Here is an 11,173-nt window from a genome sequence, read left to right on the forward strand (position 1 = left end):
GGCGAAAGTATAGAACTCACTGAGCAAGAACAAAAATTTTAGTATTTTAAGAAAGGGTTTGTCTAACTATTAGGATGTAATTTAGGTGTTAAATTTTATATCTTTAAAAACTAAAGTCATTTAGAAAAGGTGTAGAAGTATAAGAGAGGGTACTAATTGTTATTACGTATATTTGCACGGTAAATTAAAGTGTATGTTAGATATATTAACGAACCTTTACCGAACATCCTTGTTAAAAACAAAAAAAAAAAAAACCTTTTAAGTTAAGTGTGAAAATACAAGGAAACGTATTAATTATATGTGTATATGATAAGTATACGTTAGATGTATTAATGAGTCTTCATCGGACCATCTCCATTGAGCAAAAAAACCCTTTAAGAATAAATGCATGTATCACATTATACATGCATTTATTACATGGGCATGGCGGATGCCACCGACACAAAGTAACAGACTCCGTCCTACCCAAGAAGAGTAGCATGCTTGGTAACGACAGCTCATTTTTTTTTAATAAAAGATTGTATGTTTAAATCAAGCAGTTAATGTGAAAATTGTGTTGATAGATAATTTATAAAAATTTATATAAATAACCTATAATTGTAGAAGTATATAAGCAGTTTATAGCCCCCACGTGAATGGGCTGGTGGTTGGCGCCTCTTCCTCGGGTCCTCATGTCGTCCCGGGGTCGAATCTCCGCAGCAACATCAATTTTTCCGTGCATCTAACGTGCTAGGTCTGGTTGGGGCGCTGGGCCGGACCGAAGTGGAATTAGTCGGGCCGCCTTTAAGGACTTGACCCGGACACCCACTCCGTCAGAAAAAAAAAAAAAATATAAGCAGTTTATAATTTAAGAGATATATTACTGACTCCACTCGAGGTGATCTCGGATTCAAATCCGATTAAACATTTTCTCTAGTAAAAAAAAATACTCGCACACAATCTATGAGAAAAATTACAGTACTGCTGTGCCCACACCACGCTATTCCTCGGCGCGTCTCCAGCACTTGGTGACAGTTAATTTCTGTCAAATCACGTTGTATTCAAATTCTAGAACATCTCATTTTCATCTTTCCTTTTTGTGGGGGATATTATTTGACGGGTATTCTTCTTTAATCTTCCACCGGCAAAACTTGCAAATGGCGACAAAACCATTGCTCACCATTATATATTTGGTGTCGCAGGTGGCAAAACAGTATGGGTTTACGCGTAATCCTAGTTGTCGAATGGTCAGCAAAAGAGATCACCGGTTTGGCTATAATTTAGCATTCCCTGGACCATCAAGAAAAGGACCATTTTTCCCCCACCCAGTGGGAGGATCTTATTTGTCCTCCTTTTGAGAAACTAGAAATTTTCTGGCTGCATATAATAATATTCCATGAAAATTATCGAAGAATTTGTTGGCAATCTCAGTTTTTATGCATAGGGGCAATCACATGTAAATTCTTAGGGTGCGTTTGGTTTTACAGAATTGGAATTGAAATTCTATAGAATTAGAATACTATGAATTGGAATTCCAAAACATTGTAATTCTTTTGTTTGAGAAATGCATAGAATTGATACAGAATTCATTTCGAATCCCAAATTCTTTGTTTGGACGGGAGAAGAATTCATTAAGAATTAGAATTGTTTTCATCTAACATTTGCTTACATAAAATTTTTCTTTTTTCTTTTTCCTCTGTAATAAATTTTTAACATTTAGCTAATTGTTACTAAAACTTCAAGGAAAAAACCAATTAGTGCCTTTAATAATTTATTTTTTCTTGCATTTAACTAATTGTTACTAAAGTTTTAAAGAAAAAGCTAATTAGTTCCTTTTCTAAAAAAAAATTCTTAATTAAATTATATTAAATAAAAACTAATTACATATTCTAGCTTAAAAAGTACATATTTATCAAGTTAAAACCTTGATATTTTTTTCTAAGTTAGGAACTTTAAATTTTAGAAAATTAAAAACCTACTCTATATTAAAGTATCAACTAACTGTCTCACCTGATCTTATGAAATTAAAATTGACAGTGCGATTATTAAAGTTATGAGCAAGAACATAGAGAAACATTGCAACTGCTTCTTCAACTGTAATATTTATAATATCCCTCAACCCACAATGCTCACTTAAATTTGTACATAAAACAGTAAAACAATGTTTATTGAGTCGAAGTTGCTCTACATAAACTCTGTTGTTTCCATAATAAAGACGCCTTAGATATATTTCACGTGCTACTTTAAAGTCAAAATAAGGCTCCTTTACTATATGCAAGGAAAAAACATTATCCAAAGAAATACAGAACAGGTAACAACAGAAGCTTCGTTGCCTGCATTATCTCCTATGTAAAGTATTTGACAAGTAACACTACAACATAAGAAAGAGTCACAAGTTTCTCTCAGGCTAAGGTAGAAGTTGTCACCACACTTGAACATGAAGGAAACGAGGTCAGGTAATATACATAAGGCCACACCAAAAAGAGATTTAACACTTATTCACAAAGTTTGTAGCATTTTTTCTAAAAACCACAGCAGTTGACCACCATTTCCAACATCACTTCTTCAGAAGATTGCGTGAGAAGATCTTCCTGCAGTAGGGACTGGTGCGCAGAATTTCGCTGTAAGGACAGATTGCCTCAACTAATAAAGTACGGAGAGGCCCCTGATGCAGAACAACAAAAGGTGCATAATTCTGGATTCAGCTCATTGACAAATGAATGAAGAATTAATGTGGTTAACGTCAGCTAAAACTGAGAAATTCAATACAAGAAGCAACTTCTCCAGCATCAAAGAGATCTAATCATGAAATTTGTAAGTCTCCAATGTTTCTTCATACATTGATCCACCTTTTGGCAAGAGCTCAAAGGCAAGTCTCCCATTTCATTTTCTAACAAGTCTCCTTTACATTCCCACTTTTTTCTTTTTTGCCTTTTGCTCGTCTCCTTCTTTATCCATGTCAATATCCAAATTCTGCAATTCAAAATCACAACAACAATAAGAAAAGATAAGCCAAAAGACCAAATCATGCCAAACTAGCTATTAATTCAAAAGACCAAATTAGCTATTGGAAAAATCTCAAACAAAAACCTGGTTGCTACTGTATCAAAAACAAAAAAGATTTTGCTTGGTTACGTTAAATCTAGAAGAACAGGGCAACAGAGTGCTACCTTTTTTTCTATCCTCGTCCAAATGTTGAATTAGAAGCAAAAAAACAGTAGCAAATTTATAACATTAATGGCAAACATTATCAGAGGAACAACCAAAAAAAATCAATCTTTGATTGGCAAAAATTTAAAAATGAATATAACATCATAAACCCTAAATTTGTCGAGAATTGAGAATTGAAGGAGCGGAAGGAGAGTGAGGACGAGAGGACGCGACGGTGGTGGTGGTGACGGCAATGGAAGCGGCGGCAAAGGTAAAAGCAGGAGGCACAATTCAAGATTAATAGGAAACGAAAGAAAGGAGACCAAAATATAACTCAATTTGTAAATTTCACCCACTCGATGTTGCGGCAGAGGGAGGAAAAGAGGGAGGAAAGTCTTGTAGGGGTTACGGCAGAGGTGCTGGGACAAGGAGAAGGCGCAGCGGCGGCGGCGACAGAGAACGCTGGAGCAGATGGCGATTTGCTAATGCAGACAGAGGAAGAAGCTAGCTTTGTTTCCTTAATCTAGCTTTATAGCTGACCCGTTTTTTAGTTTTGACCCGTTTAAAGTCCGCGTGTTGACCCAACGAGAATCTGGCCGTGGAATTGGAATTGGAATTCTTTGGTCCAGCCAAAGAATTAGAACCATGGAATTCGATCGATTTGGAATTGCGATTCGATTCTAATTCTATACGAAAGGTAGGATCCAAACACGAGAATTAGAATTGGGGACCCAATTCCAATTCTAAACCCCAATTCTTTGGGTAACCAAACATACCCTAAGTTGAGACAAATTCCATTAGTTATTATTTTCTATTAAAAAATAGAAAAAACTTCCTTAAATTCCAAAAAACAGCCACTAGTGTAGAGTACAGAAAATGACGAGGTGAATTAATTCAGAAGCTTATATTTTTGCATCACGTGCTTTTCTAGTTAAAACCGAGATATTTGTATCTTCTAAACAATGTGCACGTCACTTGCTCCAGATTCAGTTGTAGCATTTTATGTTAGAGGGCCAACGCTTCTAACCCCCAAAAAAGCTTTTCACAGGTTATAAGGAGCCAGGAAAACCCTGTAAAAAGGCTAGAATTTTTTAAGTGGGCAAATGCAGATATCCTATTCCAAGCATCCTCACTATAGCACAATTGTCAGCATTCTTGGAAACTCAGGCAGGATGGCTGCCTGCTATAAAAGAAGTGATGGTCAAAGGAGTGATGACTTGTGCCAAAGTTTGTCAGTTGGATGAAGACATCCCACTTCGTAGAAGCTGTCCTCAGTTCAACTGAACATGCGAACTGAAGAAAATCTTTTAATACACTCTAAGAGGAATTGGTGACAGGATTTTTTTACCCTCTCACCCGTCCCCTCAGCTTTCTCACCACCAACTGCCAAGCAAAAGATTCAAATTCTAAACTTGATGGTGGGAAAGATTCTAAAAACCCTCCCTGATTAATACACTTAGGAGGAAAGGTGAAAGAATCAAAGATAGAAACTGTTGATCTCCTTTACGGAGGATTTTTTTGGAAGCCTTCCCTGATTTTCCTTTGGATTTGCTTGTGGATGCTCTTTGTTAGATCAATCCTTCTTCAGATCTATGTTCTCCAAGATAGTATACTCGAACTTAACATTCATTAGTGCATTTGGATTGAGGAACTTGATCAAAAATTTAAAATTCACAAAAATTACTCTATTGTCTAGATTGTTTAACAGGTGTTTGGATTTACAACTCACCAATTATTAAAATATATTTTAAACACTACAATAATTTGTGATTTACAAGTTTAAATATCTCCTAAATAATCTAAAGAATCACAGGAATTTGAGAGAAATGCAGCAAATTCTTGACTTGTCTAAGATATTATTGCAAGTTCTGTTTGTTGACACATCACCACAACGAAATGACCTATAAGGCTATAATCTCACACTCTCTTGGCAGCTTTATCTCCAAAAGATATGGAAAGAAATGTAAAATGCTGCAACTCTTTTATTCAGAACATAGCGTACTGCTTAAGGATTCTTATGCCTTTGCAGTATATATGGCTACATGGCCGTTGTTCTTTAGGCTATAATGGAAGACCATTGAAACATATCCAGCGGAATAAGTTCGCCATTAAGATAGGAAACCAGAACGAATGATGGTAGTGCCATTCTTTTTTGGCAAATTCTTGCTGAAGAAATAGTAGTTCAACTCTCTCCCTCTTTTTTGGGGTGGGATGGATTGGGTGATTCGTGGAGAAGAAGTGTAAATAAAAGGTATTAGGTTTGAGCTCTTTCACTTACACTATTAAAAAAATTACTCTCAATAGTTAAAAAAAGACTCTCTTAGAATAAATGTATAGTTAGTAAAAAGTATAATTAGTAATTAGTATAAATATATTAGTATAATTAATCAATAATTTATATTAATATAAATATATAATTATTAGTATATACTATTAGTATCAATAATATATATATATATATATATATATATTAAGGTGGTATACGGGGTGGGTATGCTCCCCCTCATCCCATGAGTCTCCCACAAGCACCTGTCTCAATAGTCATCCCTAGCAACAACATCAGTAACATAAGGGCATGTGTGTTTTAATTCTATCAAGCACATAGGTATATTCACTTTCTAAACGTTACTATGGCAAAAACATTTTTTCCTTTGAAATCTACTGCTTAACGTGTATCTTATTCTTTATTAGTGAGGGCACATTTCTAATTTTTCTAAGACGGAAATCAGTTTTTTAAGAAATTCTATACACATAAAATTGAAGTTTTCCATGCTACGCACACACCTTGAAATTATAAAATTCAGAAAGTGAAAAACAGGATAATGGAAGTTGTTTTCTAAAAAATGGATCGCATTTTAATAGCTCCGACTAAGTTTATGCGCATAAAGATATGACGTAGAGGGTTCTCTTTAACGGGTGAGACAATTGATGATGGTGATTTCACAATTTCAAAAAAAAAGTGAATTTTGGAGATTGATAATTAGAAAATTTTTGAAAATGTGGAGAGATTTGCATGAGAAAAGCATCTATTATACCCTTTGGCGCTTGTTGTGCTAGTGGATATATTTACTGTGTTAATTTACAATATCTTGTGTATTAAGGCACTGAATTCCTAATGAAAAGAATAAATTGTTTTGCAATGCAAAGGGCGCCCCTTAATATCCTTTTTCCTTTGAAGCGCAATAAGGGTTGTGGGCATCCAAAATAGGTAACAGGAATGGCCATGATTAGGAAATGGGCATCTCCAACTCTATTTCTGTTCAGTTATATAAACTGATAGAATTTTAGTATAAATTGATATAATTTTGGTATAAATGTGAATTATGACTGAATTGTTATAAAAACTCGCAATTACACTAAAAATATATTAATCTATGCTGAAATTGTATCAGTTTATACAACTAGACAGAATTGTAACCAGCGAAACCCCGGATCCTCATAATTAAAGGCCTATTTCTGGAGAATTGTTAAACCCCAGTTTCTCAATTGTTCTCTTAGAATGTCCTTTTCTAATATCCTTTCGACCAGCTTTTTGAACTTAGTATCAGAAGCGGGGATCAAAATAGCATGATCCCATATGCTCACTCAAAGCAAATCTTGGCTGGCGTTAAACTCCCACCATAAGTAGTGGGTGGGATTTTAAAAGGCCCATTGGATAGTTTCAACTCTATCCTTAAATCAGTGAATCAATTTATTTACGTATCCTTAATTTTTACAGAATCTAGAGGGCATTTCTCTAAAAAAGAATCCATTCTAGTATCATGTTTTTCGTTTCTTTTAACATTGTCCAATACATTTGTTCCCGGACCAACTTTATTAGCTTTATAGTGGTGCCAGACCGGTGGATGATATTTGCTTCATGACTGTTGCAGATATTGCTTTAAATTCTGATTTGTCGAGATTAATTAGCCTATATGTAGGACTGTCAATGGGATCGGATCAACCTGACCTCAGCCTGTTCGGTCCAAAAAACCTCACGAATCCTAATAGTTAATTAGGTTGGACAGAGATTATTTAGGCTCAAACTAAATGTGAGCCTAAGTTCGGCCATGCTAGACTCAGACCCAATTAAAGCCTAACTCATATTTGAGTATAATTATATATGTAAAAAATATATATAATAATATTTATTATTTATAATTACCTATACTATATATAAAGGGAGAGGAGGGGATTTGGGGTAAATAAAAATATGTCACTTTATTTACTTCCTAAACTATCCTTGACGATGAGGGAACTTTTGATATAAACAAAAATCTATCTATCTTTAATAACTATCCACTGCCAATATGATTTTTTACCAAGTAATATGTATTTTTTTCATATTCTAATTGTCAACTTATTTAGTAAATCTTAATTTTAATTAGCAACTACCAAATATGGTTATGATTAACTATGTTTTATAAATTTTATTTTGGTGAATTTTTGACATATGTATTTTCAAAATATAAAACCAATTATTTTGAAAATGATTTCAATAAAATACTCAAAACATTTCACAAATATTTTTTCTATTAATTGCACACACATTAGTGTGTGCCTTGAATACTAGTACATATTACGACATAAAATGTTAATAATTTATATGTAAATTTGTCTTAATTTTTAATTATAAAATATATTATATATAATTATGTATTTAACTATGAGTTTAGACCAAGCCCAATTTGAACCCAAAACTCATAGAATAGTGAGTGGAGTTCGAACGTTTTTAATATGACCCCGAAGCCCAAAAATCCAAATCCCGAAAATCCATATAATTTTGTAAGCCGAACTTGGACTTGCTGAAGTTTAGGTCAAAAAACTCGACTGGCATCCCTACCTCTATAGTAAGGTGAAGTTTATCCATTTAATGTTTGGGTAAATTAAGCTCAAAACCTCAGGATTTATAGGTTTTGAATTTAAATTTCCTTTTCTTCTCCCTATTTCTTAAATTCCATCATTCCCTTACTAAAAAAATATTACACTAAGAATCTTTATACTTTCTAAGAAAGGTTATATAAAACGTTTTTATCTTGCTAAAGAAAAAACTATTTTAGCTCTATTGAATGGAAACATTGGGCTTTGTTAATCGAATTAATTTGGTCGGTCTTAGCTTTAGTTCTTTACGCACAATGTTTTCAACCTTGATTTTTTAATCTACTTTGGGAAAAAAAAATGCTAAATTGGGATATTAATGTTAAGCCAAGAGCACATAGATCAAACATTATAGGCCACATCTACGTCCACATTAGATTTTGATGCCAAATACCAAACAGCCTATATGTTGCAGGGAGAAACTTTTCCATTTTCTGTCCCGATAAATTAAATAGTCGCTAAATCTTTTATAAAAGTCTATGTTAAATTATTTTAGCTCCATTGCAAAAAAAAAAAAAATTCCAACTCTATTGAATGGAATCTTTGAATTTTATATGTATTACTTCAATGTAAAAATTAAATGAACTATATATGCACATTGAATGTAATGTGTCAGCTTACTGCTCAAATTCAACTGATTATCAAACAACTATATGATATTATGAGTTAAACAAATTAAACATCAGCTTCTTAATTTCAATTTTCAATTCTGAACTTCAAATATCAGGTGTACCAAACACCCCTTAATTATTGAAAATACAATTTAATGCCTCGTAAGCTTAATAGTCAAGAATTAAGATTAATAGTTAATACCATTTTTTGAATTAATCTTCTATATATTAGCAGCGTATACATTTTCACCATTGGATGTATAACAGATTATCTGAATTTAAATTTGAAACCCAAATTTTACGTATGTGTCATGCATCCAACCATAGTAGTTTATACACTATCAATATACATAAGATTAACATTTTTTTTTTCAAAAAATAAGCTTCAGTCAAATGATGGTATTCAAAAGTCAAAATAAAAAGGGTTAATTCCACTTTGTCCCCCCAAACTTTGGACGATTATCTACTTTAGTCCCTAAACTTCAAAATGGGACACTTAAGTCACTAAAACTTACAAATTGGGACACTTAACTTCCTAAACTTATAAAATCGGACACTTAAATCCCTAAACTCTTATAAAATGGGACACTTCGACCACCATGGCATTCAGGATTTTGTTAACAATTTTTCTTAATTGGGAGGTATTTATAAGTTTAGGGATTTAAGTGTCCCATTTTAAAGTTTAGGGACTAAAGTGGGTAATCGTCTAAAGTTTGAGGGGACAAAGTGGAATTAACCCAAATAAAAAACTACAAAGCTCCTTCAGAATTGAAGTTTGACCTCATTTCTTCACCATTGACTGACACCATAAATAAATAAGTATAAATATATGAGTAAATCTTACATACACTGACAGTACATACATTATCATGGTTAGATGTATGACACATGAGTAAAATTTGAATTTGAATTTTAAATTCAGATGAGTTGTCATGTATTCAATGGTAATGGTGTATACACTATTAATGTATAAAAGATTAATCATGAATATAATTTAGTGCTTTCCGATATTCATATTGTGTGATTACCTGGTCAACCAACTGAAAACAATGACATACATCCTTCAGCATTTGTTTCCCAACGGCTCCTCTCTTCAACTAAACACAGTAATCCACCAGGGATTATTTTTATATCATGTTGCATTGAATTTTGCTTAAGCTGATTATGAAAAGTGATCATATAAATAATCACCATTAGCAAAAGATACTCTTTAATAGGTTATGAATTTTAATATGACTATTAAAAAATCTTTAAAAATATTTAATATAAATGCAAATAAATCAGAACTATGATAATTTGAATATTATTTGAGTTAATTATATATATATTGACAGTATATATACTATCATTATTGGATACATGATACCTATATAAAATTTATATTTTAAATTTAAATTCGGATTAATTATCATATATTTAATGGTGAGTGTACAATATAAAAAATTGATCCATATTATTTTATTCCAGACTCATGAGCATTAGTATTGATAACAAATAACTTACCTCCCATGCAATTCTTGTATCTCTTTCATGGGGCCTTATTCCGTTGTTAGGTAATCATACTATTTTCAAAGTCCTTTTTTGTTAATTAACACACAATTCACAGCCGCATTAACTTTAGTGTATCATGTGGCTTAGTATGTGATGTGTGAAGCCAAAGATTTTTATTTTACTTTTTCGCAATACTAAACAAAGAGTATGTTAGTTTGCATGAAGTTGTTATATAACAATATTACTTTTGTGTGGAGGTCATGGACATATTATATATCTAATATTAGGATTAATTTATTTTGCACCGTTTAACTATATTCGAATTCTCATTTTAGCCCTTAAACTTCAAACTGGAATACTTTAATTCCTAAAGGATAAAATTTGTCTCACTTTACTACTTTAGTTCTTAAAATATAAAATTTATCTCACTTTTATTCTTAAAATATAAAATCTGTCCCGCTTAACTATAAAATCTGTCCCACATCCATCGATGATTTTATTTAATGGAACAAAAATTATATTTTATGAACTAAAGTGTCTGATTTTGAAGTTTAGATATTAAAATGAGAATTCGAGTATAATTAAATAGTGAAAAGTGGAATTAACCCTTAATATTCTTTCATGGAGGATCCACTTAATACGTCAAGTGAAAAGGCTGAAAATTTCCAAACCTAAGTATGCTCATAGACAAGACAAATGACCAAAATTAGTCGGTAAAAGGGGGACAATAGGTTCAAAACTTTGAGATATGCATCTTTTCAAAACTTTGAAGAAACCTTGGCAAGAAACTTCCAATGCGCCAACAGAACGCTTAGAAACAGTGGGGACTTGCCGGATGCCGGTACAAGGTCGTCTTAATACTTAGTAGCTTAGACTTCAGACTTTTCTTTTAGGTCCAAAACTTCTTGCCAATACGACAGCTGATCTGGAGCTCACAACCGTTGGTTCTGTTTCTTTTTGTTTTTCCTCTGCTTTTCTTCTTTGTCAAACTCCACATAGAAACACAAATATATGCGCATACAAATAAAAGAATTACAAATTTAAAGAATTACAACTTTATAGGATTTGACTAATGGGTACTCTAG

The 11,173-nt window shown here is 32.7% G+C and overlaps 1 protein-coding gene across 1 annotated transcript; it reads right to left on the bottom strand.

Annotated features, from left to right (window-relative positions):
- Positions 1-2,221: 2,221 nt before the first annotated feature.
- On the bottom strand, positions 2,222-9,667 carry LOC113773053. Its single transcript, XM_027317577.1, has 4 exons — positions 9,626-9,667; positions 3,486-3,652; positions 2,819-2,952; positions 2,222-2,644 (listed from the first exon to the last, which is right to left on the bottom strand). Exons 1-4 carry the CDS (start codon positions 9,665-9,667, stop codon positions 2,619-2,621), a joined length of 369 nt encoding a protein of 122 aa, XP_027173378.1. The 3' UTR covers positions 2,222-2,618.
- Positions 9,668-11,173: the final 1,506 nt, after the last annotated feature.

This window comes from Coffea eugenioides, chromosome 1 (assembly GCF_003713205.1).
Source record: "Coffea eugenioides isolate CCC68of chromosome 1, Ceug_1.0, whole genome shotgun sequence".
In the NCBI taxonomy this organism is placed as follows: Eukaryota; Viridiplantae; Streptophyta; class Magnoliopsida; order Gentianales; family Rubiaceae; genus Coffea; species Coffea eugenioides.

Bases quoted from the DNA above. Each gene is read 5' to 3' on its own strand.
- LOC113773053 (XM_027317577.1), bottom strand. From the start codon at position 9,667: ATGCTGAAGGATGTATGTCATTGTTTTCAGTTGGTTGACCAG. The intron at 3,653-9,625 runs GTAATCACACAA...CTATAAAGCTAG, and splicing joins GTTTTCAGTTGGTTGACCAG to ATTAAGGAAACAAAGCTAGC. The intron at 2,645-2,818 runs GTATGAAGAAAC...GTTCTGCATCAG, and splicing joins TTGCCAAAAGGTGGATCAAT to GGGCCTCTCCGTACTTTATT.